This window comes from Antechinus flavipes, chromosome 1, assembly GCF_016432865.1.
Source record: "Antechinus flavipes isolate AdamAnt ecotype Samford, QLD, Australia chromosome 1, AdamAnt_v2, whole genome shotgun sequence".
Classification (NCBI taxonomy): domain Eukaryota; kingdom Metazoa; phylum Chordata; class Mammalia; order Dasyuromorphia; family Dasyuridae; genus Antechinus; species Antechinus flavipes.
Window position 1 is genome coordinate 332,158,979 of NC_067398.1, and position 26,871 is coordinate 332,185,849.

General features: G+C 51.1%; 2 protein-coding genes across 2 annotated transcripts in view; one reads left to right on the forward strand and one right to left on the reverse strand.

The window, feature by feature from the left end:
• Nucleotides 1-26,871, forward strand: part of CORO7 (coronin 7) — a 111,430-nt gene that overhangs the window by 53,063 nt on the left and 31,496 nt on the right. The window lies entirely within an intron of this gene.
• Nucleotides 10,929-25,168, reverse strand: VASN (vasorin). The gene is made up of 2 exons (XM_051967623.1): nucleotides 24,965-25,168; nucleotides 10,929-13,738 (listed from the first exon to the last, which is right to left on the reverse strand). Exon 2 carries the CDS (start codon nucleotides 13,727-13,729, stop codon nucleotides 11,699-11,701), a length of 2,031 nt encoding a protein of 676 aa, XP_051823583.1. The 5' UTR covers nucleotides 13,730-13,738; nucleotides 24,965-25,168; the 3' UTR covers nucleotides 10,929-11,698.

The following is a 26,871-nucleotide window of genomic DNA, read 5'->3' on the forward strand; positions in this document are numbered from 1 at the left end:
GATTTTCACTGGGGGGGGGATTAATAGAGGCTCAGCACCTGGTCTAGCAGCTGCTGCTGCTGCTGGTATGTTTGATCTGCATCTGCTCTGGGCCATGGTATAGGGTAGCGTGGTGTAGACTTGGGCATAGGTGCTGCCTTTGTGCCTTGCCATACTTAATGAGACTTTGAAGACCTTGAGCAAATTTATATATTTTTTGAATCTCCTTTTGCAGTGAAGGGATTGGACTGATTGAACTTTACAACCCCTTCCATCTGTAAATCAAACCTCCTGGGATGGTTAGAAGCTGACCATCCCCCAGGCCTTAGTATCTCTGTTTGGGTCACCATTGATCAACCAGGTCTTTATTGGTGTGTGTAAGTGTTGGCAGCTCTGTGAGGATTATTCTAGGATCGCATACAAGTGCAACCTCTTAGAAGGAACTAGACCATGTGATCTTGACTGACTTTTTTAAGTTAGCAAAAGTCATTACCAAGTGGTCAGATCAGGGGAGGCTTCATAGAAAAGGGAGATTTGAAGAGGACATTGAAGAAGGAGTAGGGATTCATTAGAACGATTAATGCAGGCTGGAAGAGCTAAAAAAATATGGTTTGGAGGACTTAAACCTTGAGGCAAGCTTTGAGGCAATAAGTAGCATTTGAGAGAAGGGAAAAAAGAGAGTACGATAAGGAGGAGGGAGGGAGAAAGGGGGGTGGAGGGGTGGTGGTAAGGTAGGGGAAACAGTAAGCAAAGACAAAGGAGGTAGAAATGAGCACCATGTTTGTGATGAGAAATTGGGACTGATGAGAAGATCAGTCTCTCTAGAGTGAAGTGTGTATCTAAGGGAGTAGCAAGAAAAAATGAACTTGAAGAGGTAGGCTGGATTCATCTTAGAGTAAAGAATTCTTAACCTGAGGTGTGTGGATTGCTTTTTAATATTTTGATAACTGTATTTTAACATAATTGGTTTCCTTTATAGTTCTTTATATTTTATGTATTTAAAAACATTATTAGAAAAGGAGTCCTTAAAAAGCTTTAGCAGACTGCCAAGGGTGGGGGATGGGGCCGTGTCACACCGAAAGGTTAGGAACCCTGGTCTAGAGGGTTACTGTCCAGGGAAGATAGAAGTGGCTTCGAGTTCAGCTGGTTGGGGTGAGGAGGGGGCACATATAAGGACCTGCAGAAGTGAGTTTGAGGCCAGAGCCAAACCAGCCCTGAGGGGCAGAGCCCCATTCAGCTGCTGCCCTCCTGCTTCAACGTTCATGGAATCCAGCTAAGTGGGGGGTGGGAGGGGGGAAGCTTTTTATATGTGACATTGCCCCCCCATTGGGGCCCTCTCAGCCACGGAGGAGAAAGGTAGGCCTGGCTTGCCAGCACAGCTTTCATTGGGACCCAGCAGGCCTGGCCTGTTGGCCTGCTTCCGCCTGAGATTTGGGAACAGACATGCATAGGAGTGCATGGATTTTCTCACCAAGTTTCTGGTGCTGCTAGGCAGGACTGAGGATTAAAAATCACAGAATATTGCTGTGGAAAGGGCCTCCGAGGAGGGCACAGCAGAGCTGGCGCTGGGTTAAGAGTGGCACGGACAAGTAACGGGCCCACCCTGACAGTTTACAAATCTGAAAATGCAGAGGGCAGAGCTCACTGGACTTTGGGGTCTCTATCCCCAGAGACTGTCAGAACTGGAAACTGAGACCCAAGGAAGTCCTCAGGCTTACCCAGTGGTCAGAGGCTCGGCAAGCATTACATGCGGTTTCTGGGCTCATTCTCATGAGGATGGCATGGCGAAGGGGGGAGGCCTGGGCCAGGGCGGAGAACCATGCCCTTGAAGAGCTGTGTTGCTAAGGACACCAAGCTCTTGTAAATCCAATTCACCCGGCACACGTTTGCTGAGAGCCTACTGTGTGCAGAGGCCTAGGTGAGGAGCCAGGTGAACCGAAACCTGATCCCTGCTCTCACAAAGCTTACAGTCTAGAAGAGGGAAAGGTCACACAAATGAGGGTAAAACTAAGGCACATGGTGCAGACAGGTCATGGGGTAATAAGTAAAATGAACCAGCTTTCAATTCCCGAGTGAAGCACTTTGGATCTGAGGCAGTTGCCGATGGGCTTTATGCAGTTAGGTCTTTGTGCCCATTGGATAGGTTGGATCCAGTGAGAGTCTTGAGGTGACCAGATCTGTTCTTGTCCTTCCTACTTCCCTGGGCCTGCTGGTCAGCAGGCTCCTCACTGGCTTCCCTCAGGGGCCTGAATCAGCCAAATCACCTACTTTGTCCAGAGGCCTCAAAATGGTGAATAAAATAGCAAAGTCTAAGCCTACCAGTTCACATTTCTTGGTTTGATTTTTTTGCTGAGGCAGTTGGGGTTCAGTGACTTGCCAGGGTCACAGAGCTAGGACGTGTTAAGTGTCTGAGGCCAGATTTGAACTCAGTCCCCCTGACTCAGGGCTGGTGCCACCCAGCTGCTCCCTATTTCTTTGTTTTTTACAAAGTTCTTTCCTCCCAATGACAATGGATCAAGCATTAGGACTACTAACATTTTACAGATGAGGAAATCGAGGCTGAGGGAGTGAAGTAACTTCTTCAGGTCACTGAATTTATAGAGGGCGGTTCAGGATGATATTCCAGTCTTAAAACTCCAAGCCCACAGCTCTTGCCACTGTAGCACATCATCTACTCCTTCCTGCCCTGCCTGCCCCGCCCCCCCAGCCCTTACTTTGTCAGGTTGGGCTGACCAGACCTGGAAAAACAACCCGTTGGGCTCCACCGAGGGATCGAAACATCAATGTTTAAGTCTGTGGTGCCCTGCCCTCCACCCACCGTTTCCTGCCTTCTGGGCTCTGCTCCCAGCACATGTGATACTGAACATTGTGGCTCTCCCCTCACCCCCACCTCAGTTCTGTTTCCCTCTCCTCACTAAGTCACCCCCGCCCAGCAACAACAAGGCCCGAGTCCCCTGGGCCTCTTGAGGGGTTAATGGTTCTAGGACCCAAGCACCACTGGACGGTGCTGATCCCATAATTATAGGGTTTAAGAATAGCCCAGCAGGCTGCCCGGGGCCAGTGAGCTCTGGAATCTCTCAAATCACTCCCAGATGGGCCGCCAGTCATCACACACCGCCCCCACCTCTCCCTCCTCACCACTAGACTCTTCACCCTTAACAAAGGCAGCTCTTTGGGAATCCAGAGGCTTATTGCAAAGAGCAAGCAGCCCCCAACAGGGCTCCAGCCCCTCTCTGAGTGCCTTCTGCCCCAGGTACCTGAGGCTGTCTTTGAGGGCCAAATGCCTTTCTCCTTTCCTGGCTCTTGGACGTGGCCAAGCATTTCCGGCCTCTAATGGATGGTTGGTATGGCATCGAGAGCGGGCGCTGGTGGCCAGGCAGCTTGGCGTTCCCTCCCTCCTTTTCTCTCTCCAGTTCCCTTCCCTTCCCTATTTTCCAGAATCTCCTGCTTTGTTCTGATAGGACAGGGTTTGCTCTCAGAAGAGCTCTTGGGGGAGGACCAGGGGTTGGGCTAGCTTTGGGGTCCCAGCTTTCCCCCAGCTCCTCCCCAGGGTGGTCCTTCCTTTGCACCCAGCTGGATCCCCACTACCAAGCCCTTGAGCCTCATGCCTAAGGAGCACCGCTGGGCCTGGCTTTCTTTCCCCACCACCTCATGTATTAATATCGAGCTTTATACTTTGCATCTACTGTCTACCATATCCTCCTCACAGCGCCTCTGCAAGGTAGGCGTTGTTAAGCCTCTTGTACAGATGCTTACAACTTTTCTGTGGAAGATGGTATTTTTTCTAAAACTATATAACGAATTAATAGTGGGGCCAGTTCTAAAGCCCAAGTCTCCTCCCTTCTGACACTTTCTTCTAGGCCAGACGTAGCTTCTCTGGTACAGATCTTAGAGATGAGATGAACTGAGTGACAGGAACGAGAGTCAGCTTCTGGATTCTGGCCTTGGGGAACAGCATTGAATGTTAGATCTGGGAGGGAAAGGTGTTGGAGATCACTCATTTCAGAGGAGAGTTGTTCATGGTAGTTAAAGTGACTTGCCTAAGATCGCTGGATGGTTAGAGTGATGCAAGCTGCATCCACTCCGAGCCTACCATATTGTAGACATCCCATGCTTATCTGTGACTTGAGATCCCACATTGACTCAGAGTAGGGAGGAGTTTAGTCTCCTTCTCCCTCCCTCCCCCCCCAGCCAGCATTTCCCCTGGGGAGCCCCACCATCCTGCAGAAGTGTAAGGGCTAAATCATCAATAAAAACCAGGATCAGAAGGCCAGGCTTGTCCAAGGGAAACCTCAGGCTGACAGTTGGGATTTGGGCCGATGTTGGGCTGTAGAGATGAAATGGGTCTGCTTAAAGCCTAAATAAAAGATCTCTCCCTGACCTGTCACTGTGGGTCACGGTTCTCTAAGCCTGTTACTCCTCAGGTAGAGCTCCTGCTGAGAATGGCAGTTGCCCATGATTGCAGTGAAGGGACCCAGAACATTGCTGTTGCGCTTCCTCAGCTTCGTTACTTGCCAGTTCTTCAGCCTTAAGGAAGTCATTTTCCCTTTTTTGCAAAATGGGACTATAATCCATGCAGAGGCTGCTTCACAAAAAAATGTTGCTATAGAAACAGTTTCCTCATATTTCAGTGGGGGGATGCAGCTGCATTGAACCCCCATAGGGCCGCTAGGTTCTGTATTACCAGCCCCAATCCCCAGGTCTTCCCTTAACTCCCAAGCCCTAGAAATGAGAATACCCTTCTTCCCCAATTCCATTTCCTGGAATGGGAAATTGGGGCCCTGAGTAGGGCTGTAGAGGCTTGAGAGGTAGCTGAGAATGCATTCACTTTCCCCCTCCACCCCACAGTGGCCTGGTCCTCTGCTAGAAGACTAGCTTAGGACACAGTTGTGGTTTCCTAGTGCTCCAGTTTAGTGCTTCTCCACCCTTGTCCCCTCCTATAGCCCCCTTCAGAGTGAAGCTCTCCCCACTGGGGCTGTGGAACAGACTTGGGCTGGCAGTGAAAATATTTACTCAGCAGCAATTTTCAGTGGAATCTGGGCTGGTGATTTAACAAAGCTGCCGGCAGGACCACAATGGCCCCTTTGACAGCTAGTCCCAGCAGGCTCTCTCCCCTCAGCAGGGGGAAGGGAGGCCTTTCTCATTCCCCCTTCACTAATAGAACCCAGCCCTTCAGGAAATCTCCCTCCCCCACACCCCCCAGCCAGGGCTGGGAAGGAGTTTGGCCTGACCCACCCAGTACCCTCAGTTAACAGCTGATGGATGAACCACCTGGATGGCTCGTGCCACAGACTCCTTTGACTTTAATCCTGTGAATCACAGACCCAGCTCCCGAGGCCAGAAGGCTCTGTGGCCTTCTCCCACCTTGGAGCTGATAAAGAGACAGCCCACTGTAATGAAAAGGGCTCTGGATTTGGAGTAAAAAGGTCTGGATTCAAGTCCAGATTCTGCCAGTTGCTATTTCTGTGACCTGGCACAGAGTGCCTCCCTTCTTGGAATATCAGTTTCCTCCTCTGTCAAATGGAAATAACAACACTGCGACAGCCTGCTCAGGGAAATGCTGATAAATATTTTAACGGCTATCTCTCTGGAGAAAAAATACAAACAAACCATACGCCCAACATGTTCTTAAGTTCATTCTGTACTATTAAATTTTCTTCATCATTTTCTTAAGCCTTCCACAAAGCAATAAATCAAACCCTTTGCTCGATTTCAAGCTGTAAATGCCCACACTGAGAATGTCACAATCTCACAGCCAGTGGGAGCTGGCTCCAGCACACCCTGTTAGCCCACCTCATGATGACTGAGTAGTGTCTCTGAGGGCCCCAGTAAGCATCTGGGCCTCCAGAAAAGACACAGGATCAGATTCCCACAGCATTAGCAACTTCAGGGTCCAGTGAGTCGGAGCCCTCCGTCTGAGAAAGTAATTTAATGTTTCTCGATTGTTTCTCCATTTTGAAAATGGCAGTAATACTGGTGCCTCCTTCACAGAATTATTGGGAGAATCATGTGAAATTAAGTTTAGAAAAAGAATCACATTTTTGGATGTTTTGCATTCTTGTAAAGCCCTTGCCTCACAACAACCTTATGCAGTGGGTAGTATAAGGTATGGGTACCTTTAATGTGTGAGAAAACAGGTTCAGGCAAATGACTTGTTCACAGTCCTATGATCCTTAATTGTCGGAGCTGAAATTTTAATCCAGGACTTCTGATCTAAGCCCAGTGAAGTTCTGTGTAGTAATCCACATACTGCCCGTGATATCAGATCCTCCTTTTAGCTCACTGTCACTTTAGACACTTTTGAATGATTATATTGGTGAGGTGGAGAAATTTTTTGAAGTTTGAGATTCATTCTATTTCTATCCCCATTTACAAACAAACCCCAAAACACCCAAAAAAGATACCATGCCAGTCTGTTCAAAAATCCTTGAATGATCCAGACTGCCCAAGATACTTGATGCTCCTTCCACCCTCCCTATTTCAAACTGAACTCATTCTTGCTGGCTCAGGCCCTCTCCAAGAAGTCAGCTTTCCTGGAAGACACTCCCATTTCCTGGGTTCTTACAAAATTTTGGGCATAGTCCCACTAGGAATTGCTGGACCATTATGAGCACCAAACCCTGGAGCTCTTGAGGGAGATATAAATAAAGGCCTAAAAAATCACTTATATAAAGAACTTGATTCGCTAATTCCTTTTCAGGATTAAGCCCACTATAAGATATTCATATTCTCTCCCTCCTCTTAGCATCTTTCCTTTAATGCAATCATTCTTCTTACTATAGTTAACTCTGGGTAGTCTGCTAAACTCCTTTATGGATTTAACCTGCCAGTCAATGGTGCACTCACAAATTATGGTATATTACAAACTTCTTTCCTAGGTAACTCTGTTGTTCTCCCACATTTATTTCATATTTTCCACTCCTGGTGTCTAGTTTTCCTCTTCATTTTGTCAGTAACTTCTCCTAAATAAAAGTACCTTTTGACTAAAAGAAAGCCCATGTGTATTTCAGACTAGGAATTGCTATTATGACCTCATCAAAAATTAAAAATAAGTAAGTAAAGGATTTAGTTGTCCCATGTCTATGTCCAGTCTCCTGGACTGCTTTATCTATCTTGGTTTTCCTGGGCTTAGTATCCAGGGATCCCTTTAGACCAAGTTTCTGCTATCAAGCCTCCTTTTTAAAAAAATGTTTTTTCCCTACCCACTTGAAGCCTCCATTGCTACCAAAAGACCTCTAAGTAAATCATAGGGTGGTCTGGACTTGACACATGTACTTATAGGACCTTGCCTCACTACTATAATCTGTTTTCAATAGAACCAGGATTGGTCATTGCAATTAATTCAAGTTCATCTATGTTTTAAAGTTGTTTTAATTGACATGGTCATTTTGCTTATTTTTTTCTGTTCTTTTTTTCTCTATGTATCATTTTAATACACGTCTTCCTGTGTTTCTCTGAATTCCTCATATTTGTTGTTTCTTACGGCACAATAGTATTGGATTATATTCAGATGCCAAAATCTGTTCAGCCAGTCCCAATCCATGAACTCCCACTTTGTTTCCTTTTTTTTTTTTTTTCTTGAGTTGTTTCCCATTTTCTATTTCTAATTGTGTGGAGAGATACATAGAGTGTCACTGCTTCTAGAAGAGGGCCCAGAGGCTGAGAATCAAGGAGACAAAATTGTCATAGTTTTCAGATGAACCCCCAACACTGAGGAGTGGGCAAAAGCCTTGATTTATGAGACCCAGAGTTAGGAATACTATGGTGGGTGTGTGTGTGTGTGTGTGTGTGTGTGTGTGTGTGTGTGTGTGTGTGTGTGTGAAGGTAGAAAGAAGAAAGAAAGGGAGAGGAGTTAGGGACAGTGTTTGTGGCTTAAGGATATGAAACTCTGAGTAGAAGGATCTCAGAGCTCAGGCAATCTAACCCCCTCCTAGAACTAGAGTCTTCTCTAACATCCCTGATATAGATTCATCTAGCTTTACAAAGCTAGAGTATCCATTATTACTTTTAAATAGTCAATGAATTATGCTAGAAAGCTCATTTTCAGGAAGTCTAAAATTAAGATGTGTATTTTATTCTTAGAAGATGGTTGGGGGGAGAGTGCATGTGTGTGCACACGTAAGCATAGGAGATAGAATAGATATTAAGGTGATTCTTATCAGAGATGCTGGGCTAAAGTCTCCCTATAGGATTTAGCAACTTCTTTACTAAATCATTTACTCAGTAGGCCTTTATTAAGTGCCTACCATTTGCCCACTTACTGGGGACAAAAAGTCAAAAATTAAATGTTTCTGCCATTAAGGGGCTTACATTCTTTTAGAGGGGACAATGTTTATAAGACTATGCAAAATAAACACAAGAGGAAGGGTCTTTTGTGAAAAGGCTTCGTGTGACGAGAACTAGAAAAGGTATGTTGGGACCAGTTTTTGAAGATTTAAAAACCAAACAGAGGAATTTCTATTTGATCCTAGAAATAATTGAAAAACACTGGAGCTTATTTAGCTGAGAAGTAACAGAGTCAGGTCTGAGCTATGTAAGAAGCAAGTTAGAATGGGGCCAAACCCAAGGCAGGTAAACCGATTAGGAAGCTACTGCAGTGGCCCAGGTGAGAGGTGATAAAGGCCTGAACGGCAGTTGTGATGCATATAAGTGGTAGAGGTGAAGGTGGCGGGTGCTATCTGGAAAAGACTGTATGGAAGTAGAAACAACAGGACTTAATCATTGATTAAGGTGAGATGAGGGAGAGTAAGTTGTCTATAACAGCTTTTTTACTGTAGTTTGAGTCTCATAACTAAATGGTAGGGGTCATGAAAACATTTCTCAGGCAAGTCACAAGTGAAAAAAGTTTGGTCTATACCACCAGGATTTCAGTCCTAGATGACTGGAAGAATGGTGATTCCTCTCAAAAGAAATAGCAAAGTTCAGAAGGGGAAGGATATTGAGCTCTGTTTTGGAAAAGTTGAATGAGTGGCAGAATGATGATGATGGGGAAATACTGACTCCAGACCTCAATAAAAAGGAACAAGATGACATTACCTTGAAAAAGGAAAAGTAAGGTTTGGTTGGAATGTCCATATACTGCACTTACTCCTGAGGCAAGATCCTGAGGACATGACAAGTGCTAGATTAATAGAAATGGGATTTTTAGCCTGGAATGGTATTGGCCATTAGTGACCAGAAGAGGAGTTTCTAAGAAGTTTGTGCCCCTGAATTCATAGGATTTGGAACCTGAAGTGACCTTACAGAACATCCTTTTGCCCACTTGCACCTCCTATTCCACTTTACCAAAGAGGAAGCTAATATAACTAGATGGAAATTGATTCACCCAGGATCACACTAATAGGGACTCAAATCCAGGTCAGAATTATTCAGGACTCTTTCTCTTGAAATTATAATTCTCTGTATTTTCTGTAAATGCTGTTTTTATTTTCTTATTTCTCTTTGTGTTAACAATGAATGAATGAAAAAGTTTTTATTGGATGCTTATAATGTACCAGTCACTGTTAAAGACCTTTTTAAAATCCACCCTCTGTCTAATGGAGAAGATGGGGTGTGTATGGGAAGGGATGAGGGGGCCAATAAATCTGAGAATACCAAAGTATATCTGGTGGCAATGACAAAATAACAGACTATTCTAGTAGGTTGGGATTGGGCCTATATTCCAGTAGAGTGGGGGTCAGGCCTCTCAACTGAGGTTGAATGTGAAGTAGTACCTGTAAATAGAAAAGTGTTACTAGTAGGATGAGTCTCTTTTCTTTTGGGAGGTTTCTTCCAGAAAGACTAGGGGAAAATGAGGCTTGGGACCAAGAGCACCATGAGGGTCCTAGAGAAAGGGGTGTCTACTGCTGTTGTCCAGAGTGAAAAAAAGGTGACAGGTCTGTGTCTTGTTTATTCAAAAACTGAATAGAAAATTAAGCATTAATCAATGCTCCAAGGCAGATATAGGAGCTGCTGCTTTAGGGTATGAGGAGCGGACAGGCATTGTCCCCTAGCCCCACAGAGCTCAGTGATGTTATAGAACAGCAGTTCATGATACATGGATCCATCGGCACTGAGGTTTGAGCTAGTACTTCCTTTGCTGTGTCTGATCAGAACCTAGGACCAGGGTTCCCTGGCCTCCCAGACTGTCTCCTGGGGAGAAGAGAGCAAATTCAAGCCTCACAGAGCACCTTTGGGCACTGGCAGTCAGAGCAAGCACTAGTCCATTCCCGGCTTGAAAGGAGGGTTGTGTCAGACAGATCAGAAAGGAATTGCAAGAGCTGGGGCAGCCCTAGGTTGGCTTTGTAGTCAGACTTTGGTTCTGTCCACGTCAGGACCTCAAGAATGAGCCAGTTCACCTCAGCTGTAAAAATGGTATCATAACAGCACCTTCCTCATAGGGTTGTTGTGAGGATCAAATGAGATAATGTTTGTGCACAACAGGTGCTTAATTAGTGCTCGTGCCCTTCCCTTCTCAGGATGTAAGCAGAGCCTTTATCTTCCACCTCTTTAGATTAAGGGACCTGGAAAGAGAATGACTACCAGCCCTACTCAGGATAATCATCCATGCCCTCCTTTGATCTTTCCCAGCCTATTTTCCCATCAGCCCCTGACCTGGAGAACAGAACTTATTGGGGGTACTCTGGTCCTAGATTCCTCTTTCCCCTCAGTCTTCCTGAAAGAAGCCAAAGACGAGAAAAACAGCCCAAGAGTTCTATGTGCTCTGACTCTTAGAACTATAGGATATCAAGCTAAAAGATATCAGGTATTCTGATGAGTAAACTGAGACCCAGAGAGGGAAAATGACTTTCCTAACGTTACTCATTTCCTAAAGAGCTCAGCGGGGCTGGAATTCACACCCATGTCCCCTGATTCACAGTCACAATCCCACTCCACCCTCCTGACAAGCCAGAAATTAGGCAACACAAATCCCCCACATGATTTCCTCCCATACAACATGGGGCCAACTCTATGGACTGATGTCTGATTTTATTTCATTTATTTCTTTTTATTACAAAAGGCCTTCATGTCATCATCTGTCTTATAAAAACCAAAGTCCTTGCCTCTGGGTTTGAAAAGTGCTTTCCCAGAAGAAATGGGAAAGAATATGATATAAATATTTTTTTCCAAAAAAAAAAAAAAAAGTCCTTAATCTTCTTTCCAGTTTCTTTTGTTCCTTCGCTTCCTCAAGGCTGAAGCTGGAGTCCACACCTTTGAGGAGTATCTTCCCTGCCTGGACCCTATTTGACTCCCCCAAGATTTCCTTCATTTTTTGTACCCTCTCCTTCCCTCCCCGCCCAAGACCTCTCAGGAGGGAGTCGGCAGGAGCTACCCCCTGAGAAGCTCGCGCCTGTGTTACCAGCACACAGGGGGCCTCCCAGGCGGCTTCTGGACATGAGAGGGGGGACAGAGGAGGGTGAGGCTGTGTGGCTCCAGAGATTGCGCCTCGTTGGGGATGGGTGAGGGGAGCTGGGATCAGAGACTCTACAAAGCTGGAATGATCCTGAAGATCATTAAACCCAACGCCCTCATTTTACAGTTGAGGAAACTGAGGTCCAGAGAGCGCGACACAGTTCGCAGCAGAGCCAGGCCTAACACCCGGGCTCCTAACTGCCAGCCCGGGGCCCTTCTCCCGGCCCGGGGCTGCCCGCCGCACACCTTACGGCTTTCGTGGCTGGGGTCCGGTGGGGCTGCCGGAGAAGGCCCTTGGAGCCCAGTGGCTCCCTTGAGCAGGCAGGGTTCAGAAGTAGGAGGGCTTGGCAACAGGGGCCCTGTTGTTATTGCCGGCGGCATAGTGCATGAGCGGCACTTCGCACTCAGAGCCGCCCGCCAGCGCCCCGACGCCCTCGGGCAGCTTGGGGCCCGGGTCCTCCAGCGGGGCCTTCACCCCCCCCAGCTCCATGGGCCCGGCCTCCGCCCCCCGCTGGCCTCGCGCCTTGTCCTGGGCCTGCCTTCGGCGGAGGCCGTACATGGCCCCCGCGGCGGCCAGCACCCCCAGGAGCAGGGCTGCCAGGGCGGGCACGATCATGAGCGGCAGGTTGCCCTCCTTGCCCTGCGTGACGGGGGCATGGTTGTAGCGCACAGACGGGGAGGTGCGGGCCTCTCCGCAGGCCTCCTCGCCCTCGGGGCCGCGCGCGCCGCCCAGGGGCCCGATGCAGATGGAGTAGGTGGCGTTGGGCCGCAGCTGGGTGACCGTGTAGTCCAAGAGCGTGGCGGGGAGGCTGAGGGTCACGGGCCTTTTGTCGGGGCCCGAGAGGTTGCGGTAAGTCAGCCGCAGGCCCTTGAGCTGGGCCTTGTTCTGGGTGTAATTCTTCAGCCTGACCCGCAGGGAGGTGGCGCTCACCTGCTCGATGGCGAGTTGGGAGACCCGCGCCGGCAGCCTGGTGGGCAGCGGCGGCTTGGTGGGCCGCTTGGTCTTCACTTCACAGTAGAGACCCGAGAAACCCTCGGGGCACAAGCACTCGAGGTGGTGCCAGGCGCTGAGCCGGCAGGTGCCGCCGTTGAGACAGGTGTGGGCGGGGCAGCCCTTGGGCGGGGTGCCCATGCTGCCAGTGGGGGCCGCGGCAGAGGGCGGGCTGGGGCCATCCCCACCCGGGGGGGCCGCTGTGGGCGCCTGCGTGCTGGGCGCCTCCGGCGGCAGGCTGGTGAGGGGCAGCGTGGGCCAGGGGGTGGAGGGCCGGGCTGTCGTGGCGGTGGTAGTGGTGGCCGGGCAGCCGAAGTCCGCATAGTCCAGGTGCTGCAGGAGCTTCCCCGCGTTCTTGGGGGGGAAGTGGCACCTCGTCTCATCGGGGCTCCATAGCATCACTCGGCTCTCTCTGGCCCACTGCCCAAACCAGCTCAGCTGGCACACGCAGTTGAAGGGGTTTCGGGCAGCCTTGACTTCTCGGAGCCGGGGGAACCGGCTAAAGAAGTCCCGGGGCAGGCCCTGCAGGCTCAGGTTGCTGAGGTCCAGCACCTGCAGGTTGGCCAGGCCATCCAGGTCGTCGGGCAGCAGCTGGGTGATGCGGGTGTTCCCCGCCAGAGTGAGGCGGGTCAGGCCCCGGAGCCCCCGCAGCACGGCGGGGGCCGCCTCCAGCTGGTTCTCGGAGACGTCCAGCTCGTGCAGGTTCCGGAGGCCCGCGAACAGCTCCTCCTCCAGCCGGCTCAGCCCCAGGCCGGCCAGCTTCAGCGACTCTATGTTGCTCATCCCAAAGGTGCCCGCCTCCAGAGCCGGGATTCGGTTGTGGCTGAGGTCCAGCAGCAGCAGGCGAGGCAGGCGCAAAGGGGGCAGCACGTGGAGCTGGTTGTCTTCCAGCTTCAGCTCTAGGAGGCTCTCCAAGGTGTCGAAGGCGTCCACCTGGATGTGGTGGATGCGGTTGTGGGACAGGTAGAGGCGCTCCAGCAGGCGGAGGCCCCGGAACGTCTCGTTGGTGATCTCCTGCAGCTGATTGGATGAGAGGTCCAGGTTGCTGAGGTTGGCTAGGGGCTGAAAGACTCCCCCGTGGAGAATGGCGATCTGGTTCTGGGACAGATCAAGGAGCTGCAGGGCAGGGAGGCCCACAAAGCTTCCTGAATCCAGGGTGGTGATGCCGTTCTCAAATACGTACAGGTCGGCTGTGTCCGGGGGCACATCGTTAGGGACCGTGGTGCCCTTCCGGGCAATACAGAAGACAGTCTGTGGCTGGTTGCACTGGCAACCTGTGGGGCATCCTTGCACCTGTGTACCCTGGCAAAGCAGCAGCAGTAGCAGTAGCGGTGGCGGCAGCAGGGTCTTCCTTAACCCGGCGGTCATGGTTTGACCCTGGGGTGGGGGAGAGAGAACAGAATTGGTGAGATTTCAAATTTGGAAACTCATAAGCTAAAAAGAAACTCTAGGGGTCATTCCCTTCCTTTGCTGCAAGCTTCACCTGTCCTGTTCCATCCCAGACAAGCGGGGATCACTCCTGCCTTCAGAAATTGCTGCTAACAGACACAGTGCAGCCACCATCAGCCTTCTGTTCTGACCAGCCCCCACAGTTTCCTGTTCTCTAATCTCAACCTTCCCTTCACTTAGAAGGCTGAGTTCCTGGGGCTAAGGGCCTATAAAAGTAGCAAGAAGGCAAATGGCTCCCAACATACCTTTCAGAAACACCTGGTTTTGACCAATCTCTGCTTCCAACACACACACACACACAGTTTAAATTCTCAGCCCAAAAAGAAACATTCCAGACTTCCCTATTCACTTTTATCACGGAACTTCAGCAGAGAGAGAAAGCTTCTTTAAGAACTCCTTATAATCTTAAGGTTGTCTAGTCTGAATTGATGCACACAGTTGTTGCTGTGAATAGCAAATGAGGTTGGGAGACAAGGGGAAAACCGAGGTGCTAGTCAGGAAAAAAATCCAAAGAGCAGCAGCTGCCTATCCAATTTACTTCTTTCCTTTGCTCTCCTCCTTCCCCAAGAGCACGAGGAAAGACCGCAGCTGGGAAGACTTCACATGGAAACTATTGGGATTGGTGTTTTTCCACTTGTTAAGTCAGCAACCTGCCTGGGATGGAAGCTATTGAACCCACCAGTATGTGGCTGCCAGGCCTTTCACCTAGAAGCCAGACTCGTTTATAGGGGGTGGAGTTAGGAGATGAAGAGCTGATTTCTTTCCTCCCTTCCTACACTTTATGTCCAAGTTTTTCCATACTTGGGGGTGACCACATTGCTATTCAAGGAATGATGACAGGAAGAGAGCCCAAGCCAAAGGAGACTAGCTTTCCGAATGTCCCTTCTGTTCCCGCCCTTCCTCCCCCCCACCGTCTCTTCCATTTCATCTCTGAGGTTTCGAGTGTAAGACTGGAAGCAGACGGGTGTAGGATCTCCTGGGAAAGGCCCCTTCCTCCTTGTTGGCTAGGGTCTCAGGAGACACTGGAGACCGTCCCTGTGTACCCCCCCGGCTGTCTCCCTCTGGGGCCTCAGATTCAGAATGGGGTGCTTTACATCATATCTCCGCTGTCATTAGCCATCTCCTCAGATGACAGTGCATTGATTTCTCTGTAAATCACAAAGGTCTTGAAGGCCTGGATAGCGTTCCTGTACACAGTAAGGATAAGTAAGGCCCGGTTGGCCAAGGGCCAGCCCAATGCCATCTCTCAGGGAGAAGCACCAGAAAGTAGGCGCAGTCCGTGTTGTGTGCCCTCCTCCTGCAGCTCCAGCATGGTGGAATCCCAGACATTCCCTTTTCTCTGACCTTAGGAAACTGGACCTGGAAGAGCTCCTGAATTGTGGTCCCCAGGCAGCCTGAACAGAGGATGTATCTTTATGAGAGGTCCAGGGTCAACAGCCACACTTTTCTGGCCCTCCTCCTCCCAAAATTGTTACATGAATGTGAGGGCTGAGGCTGGCATGGCCTTTGAGTGTGCCAGGGACCTTGGGAGTGCAGGAGAGAGGAAATTGAGCACTTTGCAAAGGAGAAGTCCTTCCCTTGATGGACTGGGGAGCTCACTCCCACTCTGGACTCTAAACACTCCCCTTTCTTCCTAGATCACAGACAAAAGCTCTTTGTCCCAAAGCCTTAATAATATGGGAGACTACCAGAAGGCGGGGGAGGGGGGGGGCGCGGATAGGCAGTAAGGCAGGAGCTGGGGTATGCTGTGACCACAGGGTTTAGGAACCAGGCAGCACTGGACCTATGGTTTATTTTAGCCTCTCTGAATTTCAGCCAGACTGCCTGAGCCTATGAAAAGAAAATAACTCATCAGATCATCTTCTCCCTCGTGCCCCATCACCCAAACCCAGAAGCAATCTTAGAGGAATCTCCTTAAATCTACACGGATGTGCTGGTCATCCATGAGCCCTTGCTTGCCAAGTCTCCCCTTACCATCCTAGCCTTTCTCCAGATTGATGGGGACTTTGAGGAGAGAGCAGAATGGAACAGGATTGATCTGCCATAGGGGAGGAGACAACCCAGCTGAGACCCAGTTGTACTATCTCTTCCCTTCATTGTTATCCTTTGCCCACAGAGATGTCAGAGAAATTGGCCCCCACTTGGTAGTGTCTGTTCCCGGAATTTTTTCTGCCATCTGAGCAGCCAGTAAGATGGGCCACTCTTCTTGTCCATACCAGCAAATGCTTAGTCCCTGAAGCTAATGAATAACGCCCCTGCCTCCGGTGCTCAGGCCCAGACTGGGGGCAAAGGCGAGTGGTCATCAATCTAGAGCTGGGTGGCAGCCTGCCCATCAGGCCTGGAGGGCCCTTGTTTTTGTGACCATCACAGCTTGCAGATGCAACGATAGGATCACTTCACCAGCTGGGGGGGTTTTGCTGCTTCTCCCCCCATCTCCTCAGTTTTGCCTATAAGTCTTTGCCCGCATAAGCAAATACCCCAAGCATGAGCTACCATATTGTGGCAGCAGAATATTATTCCAAAAGTCAAAAGAGGAGTTCGACTCTGGTGTATCTTGGACAAGTCACTTCCCTTTGGATCAGAGATTCCTCTCCATAAGAGGATTACATAATCTTTAAAGCCATTTCTAAGTCTGATATTCTGTGACTGGATGCCATGTGCTTCAGGGCTGGGTTAGACTTGATTCTGGATGCTTGCCCTATTCCAGTCTCCTGGCGGCTCATTGGGTCTGATGATCGACCCTCCCTTCTCTTTCCCCCCCCTCAATCTCTTCTTTCTCTCCCCCTTCTTGGACTTGACTCTAGTCCGTTACTCCTCCTCTCACCCCTGGTTCCTTCCACTGAGTCAGAAGATGCCTGGGTGTGGCTTGGGCTCCAGATGTCAGCCATGGCTTGGAGCGGCCTCCCCCATCCCACTCCCCACCCTACCCTTGACTGCCTATCTCCTGTCCCTCTTGGGTCCCTGGTTCTGAGCTCCATCTGTCCTAGCGCTTAGGAGGGGAACAGCCGTTCTGTGGCTCTTTACTGCCTGAGTCTCAAACTCTTCTCAGTGGCCCACACCTGGTCTAGCGGTATCTATAGAGACGAAGGGTGGGGTAGGAAGTGCCTTTGTCTGGAGTGAGTTAGGGCCTCTCAACAGGAAAACCCAGGAGTTGATGATTTAGTTCAGTTCATCTGTCTTTTAGCCCCTTTAATAAGCAAAATAATTAAAGGGGGAGCCGGGGATTTGTCCGGAGTGGGCATCTGGCTGACAGGTAATAAGCTTTGGAATGTGTGGCTGGGGGGAGGGCAAGGGACTGAGCCAAAGAATATCCTGAACAGAAAGAAAAAATGGAAGTTCTTTCTTTCTCAAGAGACTGTTTTCTCATCTTTGGGTGGAACTCCCCCATCAGCCCCAAAGAGCAACAGTAATAGCTGATATTGATGGAGTGCTTTATAGTATACAGGGCACTTTCCAGACACTTCTCACTTGGTCTTCATAAACCTCTAAAGTAGATAAGGCAAATGTGACCTGTCCTACTTTCTAGATGAAGAAACACTCAGGAGGATAGACAGATGTTAAGTGTCAGGATCAGAAAGTCCAACCTTAGGATTGCGACTCCAAAACTACTACTCTGCCAGAGTCCTAGAGCAGGATGAAAAGAGGAAGCTAGCTAGCCCTGGTGGTTTGAAAAATGATTACAAGGTTATAGGGAGAGTGCGAGATTGTAGCCATGTGAAACCCTGCTGAGCCTCCCAGGGCCCTTCTTGGGAGGAACAGCTGGGGTTAATTCCCTGAATGCAGCCCCCATCCAGGGACTCTTGTTATTGCCTACCTGCTGCTAACTAATTATAACTGACACTTATATAGGTCTTTACAGAATAAAGAGTTCTTTACATACCGAATTCATTTGGTGCTTCAAACAGGGGAATATTCTTTTTCCCTTTTTATGAATGAGGCCATGGAGATCTAGGCTGCATTGGTTAAACTTGTTAAAACTGACAGAGGCAGGAATTGATAGAGTTAGGGTTCACATTTGAGTTTGAGTTTTTGCTGTGTACCAAGACGCCTCGCTAAGTCATTAACTGTTACCTCGTGCTAGAAAGAAACCCCGAAACATCACTACAAGTCTGCCCCTTGAGTGCCCCCTCTGAGCTGCTTCTCATAGATAAAAAGCGGGGAGGAGAGAGGTGGGGGTGAGGCAGCTGGGTCAGGGGGAACAGAAATATACTTGATCAGGGCAATGGTCTCCTTTTCTGTCAGACAGCCCTCACAATCCCTGCCTTGATTCCCCTATGGGAATGTCCTATAGGAGAAGGAGGGTGTTCATGAAGTCGGTGTGTGGCTAGGTGGGGGTCGGCGCTCAGCGTCACGTGCTCGCGCGCAAACACACTTAGGCTACAAGCAGTCCGTTTGCCCCTGGCCGGGTTCATAACTGCTCAGACAGAACTTAGGAGTCTGGTGCTTTGATATAGGATACTCTAACCTGGGGCCGGTTAAGGGGAGTTGGGGGGAATGACAGACTCTGGCTCTCTCCTGCAAAGAGGGGGAGGGGATGGGGAAGGCAGAGCTGCTGGGATGGTTGCTGTGGGGACCCAGCGGAGTCCTGATTTAGCCTGATTGCTACCTCTGCTCTCCCCCTCCCCCCCACCCGTCCTGCTTTAAAGCTGGGTCTGCCTTCAAATGAAAACCAAGCTCCCAGAAACCCACCATAGATTCAGAAATCCAGAAACAGCCGCAGCGCTATGTTCTGAGGGTACTGGGGGGCCGCGGGCCTTGGAACCCCAGAACATTAGCTCGGGGACGCCGAAAGGCTAGCTGTGCTCGCCTTCCCTGGGCTGTCTGCGGCGAGCCGGGTCAGGGGTCCCCTGAAGGCGGCCCACGGCACGGACAGCTCTCGGCACGGCCCTCCCCTCGGGTGGGTCCCCTCTCTGGCATGGGGTGGAGGGCGGGCGAGAGGGGAGGCCCTCCGGGAGATGATTCAGGATGGGGGACTGAGGAGGGGGTGGAGTTGGACAGGCACTCCAGCCCATGACCTCAGGGCCCCTGGGAGGGGGTGAATAACTCCAGTGCACCCCAGCCTCAAGGACTCTGGCACCCACATCCCTGTCCTCCCGCTCACCCCACACACACATTCTCGATCCACCCTCTGCCTCACACACCCTCCTCCCTTAACCACACACCCCTGTAGTAGTGACACAGATCCCTATAATTCACAGCCTTCCTGTTTTGCATGCACTCTGTCCTTTCTCAATTACACACACACACCCTTTCTGCTCCGCACACAAAGACCCCCTGTGCTGCAGCCCGTTCTTCCCTTGCCTCTCCTCCTTTGCGGGGTCAAGGAAGACGGAGAGCATGCCTTAAAAGAAAAAGTTGGGACAAAGAAGAGAGGCCCTAGGGTGTTGGGTTGGGTTCGCCCCACAACTCTGCTCTTCTTCAGAAGAAATAAGCCTATTTGAAGGCCGGACGAGGCTACCTGATAAAGCCTCTCCCGGCCCATCCCTGGGACTGGCTCACGGCTGTCATAGCTGGCCTTGGCCGAGGTTGGCGGGGGCTTCGTCCCCACTGACCCTCCGCCTCGCCCACCCCCTCGGGGGACAGGCACACCCAGGCTCACGCTCTGCTGACTTGTCTCCGTCCCAGGCTGAGGCAGCGACATCCCTCTTTGTGGGCCCCCTCTATCCCAGATAGGTGGGAGTGAGAAGGGGACCCCAGCTGCTGTTCCTGCACAGCTACAGGGTCTCCAAGAGTCTGGCCCAGCGACTAATTGTGGGAGTCTGGGCTTGACCCCACGGCGAAACCCAGGCGGTTTTGACTTTCCCCAAAGCAGCTTCTTGTACCCCACCTAGACTGATGCTAAATCCTTGGGATCTCCAGAGCTGTCCCAAGGCTGGGACCGCAGCTTCTTAGTGGTCCGCAGGCAGATGGGACCAAAGTGCTCTGACATAGGGGCGGATCGGGACGTGTCTGCGCTCTGAAAAAATGGCCTCCTCAGTCTCCAAGGGCTCGGATCCCTCTAAGGCAGGCCGGGTGGTGGGCGAGAGCTAGCCGTGCCCTCCGCTGTCACGGCCACGTAGGGCAGGCCCCAGCCTTGCCCACATAGTTTAGTGACTTGCCAGCCACCAAACCTGTCGGCCCGGGGTAGGAGGCGAGTGACTAAGGCTAATCGTTATCCCCAGGAGGGCACCCGAGGGCAGGATGCCCCAGGCTGGCTGACAGCCTGAATCCTGGCTCTTTGGGGAGCTGACTGCAGGTGTCCCTTACAGATTTTTACGGGGACTAGGCAGGCTTTATTATCCGCCCAGATGGGGAGAGGGCTGCGGGGAAGAGGCTACAAAGCAACAGATAATTCAAATAGCTTTTTTATTGGGTTTTGGAATGCACTGTCCGCAACTGGCCTTGCTCTTGGCAGAAGAACGACATTCCTTATTGTCCCCGGCTTTTCCTGTGTGCCCTCCCCCTTAATCAGCTAAAATGAGAGGTGATGGGGAGTCACTGACAGCCCCAACCCAGTGGTTAAGCACCTTTGGGGAGGGCGAGGCTGGGGCTGAGTCTGCTCCCCCTCTGGCCTAGCCTGTCCAAGACCTGCAATTAACCCTGAGCTGGCACCCCAGCAGGCCTGACTCATGAAGGGTGGACAGGCACTGTAGCCGGAAGGTGGGTGAAAAAAGACATCTCCTCCTGAATCTTAGGCCAAAAGAAGTTTCGGGGGGGGTGGCGGGGGCCTGGATTGTGGCGTGCCAGAGAGGCAGACAGCTCCCCAGTGGCAGGCCTCTTCGCTCCCTCAGCCCATCACGAGGGCAGGGGGGTTCTCTGATCCGCAGGTCCTCAAGTCATATCCTTTCCCTTCTTCCTTACCCCTGCTGTGGTCTCCCTGGCTGTATGGCTCCTCCCGTGTCTAAAGAATCGCTTCTCCTTCCCGACCCCCAGGGCCGGCCAGTCCCTGTCCCTCTCCCCCCCGCCATTTTTTTCAGAGAGCAAATACGTCCCATTCTGCCCCTTCATCAGAGCAGAATTTACTTAGGGAGGAGGAAGAAGGGGAGGTCAGTGGCTGCCCCAGTGTCTGTCCCCTCTCTCCTTAGGAACTAGCCCCTGCTATTTAATTAAATCTCTAAGGCAGCCTCAAAGGAATGCCTCTGGCTTATTGCATTCCCTTGGGAACGTCTGACAGGAGGGCCCTGCACCCCGGGCCAGCACCCATGTTTACGCTTGCTTCTCTCCGGCCCGAGCCCCCTCCCAGACTGGGGCTCCTGCAGTCACAGGGCCTCTCGCCCACCCCAGGTGCCTGGCCAGGCCTGCTTAAAGGAAAAGCAATCCGGCTGTCTGAGGAATGTGGAAGCTGATAAAAGGGAGGAGGGCTGAGCCCGGGAGCTCCTCCCTCCCCAGCCTCCCCCACCGAGGCACTCTGCAGCAGTCACGTGCACCCCAGACACGGGCCCACGCGCCCGAGCACACCCACTACGCCACGCTCCCTCCTCCAGACACACGCACACAAACACAGCCGCCCCCTTTCTCCAGAAACTCATTCGAATTCCTATGTGATGAGGGGAGCGGGTTTTCTTGGCAGCGCCATCCCTCTGGCTTCCCGGCCCTCGGAGGCAGGAACGGAGCTCCCAGGGCGCAGGGTGAGGGCTTCCTGAGGACACCCCAGCAGAGTGTAGGCTCTGGGGGGTGCGCGAGGCACACGGGGGGGGGGGGCAGGGACCGGGGAGAAGCTGGTCCAACAACTGACTAAGGGAATCCAACTCCCTTTCTTTCCTATTCTCCAGGCAGGTTTCAGTACCCAGGAAAGAAATGATAGAGAACTCTCCCTGAGCATCCTCATTGCTCTCTTCTCTGCCCAACATAGGGTGCTGTTTAGCTCCTGGAAGCCTGTCTTCCCTTGGTTGTTGGACTCAAGGAAAGGGGCACGGGTTCCCCCCAGCCTTACCCTTTGCTACCTTCTCACCTCTTCCTCTCACAAAGCAGAATCCTCTTCTAGAGTAAAGCGATCCCTGGGACTTTTAGATCCCTGTTCTCTGTCATTCCTGGGTCCAGGTAAATTTCTTTAAGGAGCCTAACTGTGAGCACAGCCAAGAACTTAGAGATGGGAGAATGAATAAACTATAATCATATGGTGGTCATAATTAGGCTGCTGCATATTTCCGATAAGGAGAAGACTGGTCTTGATTTTAAAACAAAGAGAATCAGTGTTTGGGAAGGCTGTCATCAAAAAAAAAAAAAAAAAGAATGAGCTCTCTTGTAAGGTAGTGAGTTCCCCATCATTAGAGGTCTTCAAGCAAAGGCTGGATGACAATGCCCAGGATATCGTAGAGGGGTTTTCTTCCTAAGGTAGGGCCTCTCAATTCTCTCCAATTTTGGAGAGTGCTTCTCTTGCTCTCAGCATTGGATCTTGACATCAGAGATTTAGAATCCAAAGAAGTCTTTGAGGTCCTTTCCTCTAATACCCACCCTCCGTCTCTTTACAGAAGAAGAAAAAAAATTGAGGCCCAGCGAAGTTAAGGGACTTGCCCATTGTCATATACCTACTAAGTGACAGAAGATTTAAAATCGTGTCGTTTGATTCTAGGTCCAGCACTCTAGCCATTGCCCACACTTTCTCCCTTTGATAGAGCTCAAGAGCTAGGTGCTTTGGCAAGAAGGAAATACAATCTTGTGGTAAGGGTAGGACCTGGACAGTCCTCCCAGGAAGCTTGCAGCTTTAGGGGGAGGAGGTGTGCATCTGCCTGGTACTTTGACGAGGACTGATACCACTCTTGTCCTTCCAAACCCTTGGACCCTCCATGTCCTACTCGTTGGTCAGGAATTTTGCTTCAGGGATCTGCAGGGGTTTCTATGTGCTCCTGCCTCTATTGAAATGGCTCTTGGGCTTCAGTATCTTCATCTATATAATAAGGGAGTTAGACTAGGTGACTTCTTTTGGTAATAAATCCTCTCATCCATTCTGTACCTCCTCCTTGAGAGCCACCTGACAAATATTGTAGGACCTTTCTTCCCCACTCTAGCCCTGGCTCACCCTCCAGGTCAGAGCTTTCTCTGTGCCACCCTGCTGTTCCCACTGCAAGCTCCACAAAAAGTACCTCGACTTTTATCCTAGGCTGTGCCCAGGTGATGGGCCAAGGGCATCAGCCATGGCCAAATGACCCTGTCTGGCCAGTGCTCCAGCTCTCTATCCCCACACATTCCAGGCCCCCATGCTCACAGCCTGGCACGTACACGCACCCACATCCCTCTTTTCTTCCCTCCCTCCCAGGCCCTCTGAGCCAGATAATACTCTGGAGGGAGTCCAGCCAGGCTGCTTATTAACAGAACCCTCTTCCTGCCTCTGACACTCTGTTTACAGAATCTCCAGGGTCTAACTCGACAAAGGGAGAAGAAAATAAACAAGGCAGGAGAAAGGGGGCTGCTTCCCCATCCCTGGCCGACCAGGACCTCTGCTACTATCTCTGACTCTCATCTCTCCCAGCCAGCCCTTCTGGGCCTTCCAAACATCTCATCTCTTAACCATAGCATTCAGTTTGGACCAGGACTCCCCCTCACCTGCTTTAAAGCTGGGGCACCTGAACTTCAGGGACCAGTGCAGGCTACTTATTACTTTTTGCTTATCATAATAGTGGAAGGGCACTTCTTATGTCCATATTCTCACAAGAACTTCCTCCTCCTCCTCCTCCTCAGCACATTTGTACAGGCTTTTCTGTTTGGCCACCCATTGCTGAAGAAGGAGCCAATAACTCATAAAATAGAGACCAAAAAAACCCCTAAAAGATCAGAGTCTAGCCCCCTCCTTTTTACAAAATGGTCTCCACCTAAGGGTGGATGGAGGGTCACCACCAGAACCCTGGACTCATGAAGTCTGGTGCTGTGCTGCCTCCAAGCCATCATACACTCTCCTCTCAGCACCAGGCCAGGAGAGAGCTCTGTTCTCCATGGCCTGGATTCTAGACCCCAAGAACAGCAACAGGAATATTGCCTTACCTGTTGGAACTGCTGGACAGAAAGAAACCACGGAACCCAGAAACCCTGTTGCTGTAGAGAGAGAGTGCCTCCCAGAATTGTAATCATTAATAATCGGAGAGAAAGGTGTATAGTTCCTGGTTTGGGAATGCTGCTACTTCCCTGTTGGGGCCATTCAGCAGTGGCCAAGGCAGTTGGATCTTATCAGGGTTTCGGTGGTGGCTCCGATGGGGACAAGTGATAAGGGCACTGGATCATTAAGTTTGAAACCTGGAATTATTACACTTCCCAGAGACCCCTGAGGCTGTTCCTTTGCAGAAATGGAAGGGCTGGGGTGGAAAGGAGTTCCTCCGTGTCCCTGTCCCAGACCGCTCCCCAGTACCAATCCAGATTTACAAGCTCTAAGACCACTGAGTGGGCCCTTGGGGGGAGGCAGAGCTGCCAAAGGGGGTTTCTTGGCTAAGGCCGAGGCCGCCCACAGCCCGAGCTCCTCACTGCCGAGATGGAGACCCGGAGAGACCAGTCAGCCCTGGGAGCACTGCTTCAGATCACCTACTTTTGCTCAGAAAGAGGAGCAGCCCTCCCACCACACACACCCGGGAACCTAGACAGGAGGAGTAAAGGGAGACAGACACTTCCTGGCCATCCCAGCAGACTTTAATTCATAAAACTGGAGGAAGCCTACGGAAGGTGGGAGGGAGCGGGGTGCGGGTGTTTATTTTGTCTGCCTACGTGTGTGCAGTATATACACAGTACACACATGCACAGCCTTGGGACAGCCGAGCTCGGGAGTGCCGCGTCGGTCAGTGACCTGGGGAGAGCTATGAAGTTCCTAAAGCAGTGTGGAAGTCCAGAAGGAAAGGCTTCCCAGTGATTGAGGGAGAGGGGGGTGCACACAAGAGTGTGTGTGTGAAATTCAGGTGTGGATAAAAATGCGGTTTTGCATAACCCCTCTAAGTTTGCTATGAGAGGTCTTGGGGCGTTCAGGTGTGTGTGTGTGTGTGTGTGTGTTCGCGCGCGCGCGTGTGTAATTTATCCTGTTTCTGGATAAATCTCCAGTTTCTTGGAGTCTGCCCAGTCCGCGGGCTGTGTCAGCAAGATTTTCCGCTCCCCTCCCCTCCCGAGCCGCCCGAGGCTGACTCCGAAGCCGGGCAGGAGAGGAGCCCGACGTGGAGCACCCGGGGCAGCCCCCGACCCCTCGGCGGGGCTAGCACTTACCGGCGCCGGCGGCCGAAGGCAGGATCGGGGGAGGCTCTTCTGGCTGCAGCCGCTTCGGGGCTCGGGCCGGAGGAGGGGCGGGGGATCGCTGGCGGGCGGGCGGCGCTTCAGTCCATCCCCACCGCGGGCCAGGGAGCGGGGCTCCGGAGCTGAGCAGCTGAGGCCCCGGAGCCGAGTTTTCCGTCTCCCCGCCCCCCGACTCGGGCTCTGTGGGCGCTGGAAGGAGCTGATTGCGGCCTTAAGAATGGAGAGGGTGGAGCCTCGGCGCTGGACAGGCTCCCCATTGGCGGAGGGGAAGGAGGGAGGTGGGGAGGGAAGAAGTGCCCTTTTCCTCGGGACGGACTGACGGCCGACTGCGGTACCTGGGGATGGGAAGGGGGAGGTGGGGGGCGGCGCGGGCAGACCCCAGTGCCTTTTCTCCTTCCTCCCCCGTTTCTCCAGCACAGACCTGCCTGCCCAGAGGGACACAAGCAGGCATCTTTCTTTGCCCCGCTTGGCTCAGGGAGAACTGAGGGAGAGGGGGCAGAATGCTAATGGTAGTGATCGCCTGCATTCAGGAAGGCATTCGGCTGATTTTTTCCCCTAAAATGCTTCCACATGTTTTGTGGTTTCCTCCTGACATCGGCCGGGTGAGGTAAATCAGGGCAGAGCATTCCACTCCTTGTCCTTCCGCTGGTTCTCCGTGACTCTTCCTTCCTAACCTCTCTCCGGACCTCAGTTTCCTTTTCTTTCAAAAGAAATACTTTAATTAGGTTAGGTCACGATGCCAGGGAACTCGGTGGTTCAGCGGGCTTATGATTCTTCCTCCACTTTTACAGATAGGGAAACTCTGCCAAGTGGCAAAGTGATTTGCACAGTATTTAGCGGTGGAGTTGGAATTAGAAGCTGATGAGATTCGGGAAAGAGTTCGGTCTACCATATTCAAAGGGGTGTTTGGGATCCTGCTGGAAGCCTCACTATAGGATGGAGCCAGGCCCTCCATCTATTAGAGCCCCCAAGAGGCCCAGATCAGTCCAGAAGTTCCCAGCCCCGAGGATTCCAGGAAAATGTATCATTTCTGCTGTCTTCCTTTCTGTCCCCTCCCCAGGGCTTTGAATCACTAACTCCTAATCCTGGGAAGTAGAGTTAGTTTGGAAACCACCAAGGAAACCTGGAAGCCAAACAGAACCGGGGTCTTTATAACTAGGAATTCCCCATTCCATATACACCTTGAAAAGAGACATCACTGGCAAGATCTCCTTCCAAGGAAGCTTTCTATGCAGACATATCCAAGGAGTTGTGCTTGGACCAATTGTGCCCCGCCCCCCCTTCCTCCTCACTTCCCCCAGAGGGACTAGAATGCAGGTCAGCAAACACTGGGGAGAGTTTAAATGCTTTTTTTTTTTTTTTTTTAATTGGTCCCAGATAGGCAGTCTGGATATAATAGAGCCAGTATGGCATGGTCACAGGAGCCCTGAATTAAGAATCAGCCTGGGTTCCAGTCCCAGTTCTGACAGCTGTGTGTGACACTGGGCAAGTCATTTTATTTTGGGGGCTTCAACTTCTGTAAATGAAGAACAAGGTTAATAGTACTACTTACCTCAGAATGTTATTGTGAGAAAGATGCTCAGTAAGTGGTAAAGCATTACCTAAGTTAGGAGTAATAATAATAATCCTGGGGCAAAGTTATTTAGCATAACCTGTCAGACCTACCTTATATAAGCTCTTTTCACCTTAACGTATCTCCATGACTCTTCATAGATCCCTCCATTTTTCACCCATGACCCTCAGCACTTAGATTGATTACCTGATCCAAGGCCTCCGTCTCCATGGTTCTTCCAATTCCACCTCTACCCTCACTAATCCAACTTCACTCTTCTTCCAGACCCTTGCTTTCACAAGTATGACTCAGTGGGATTTTCATCCTT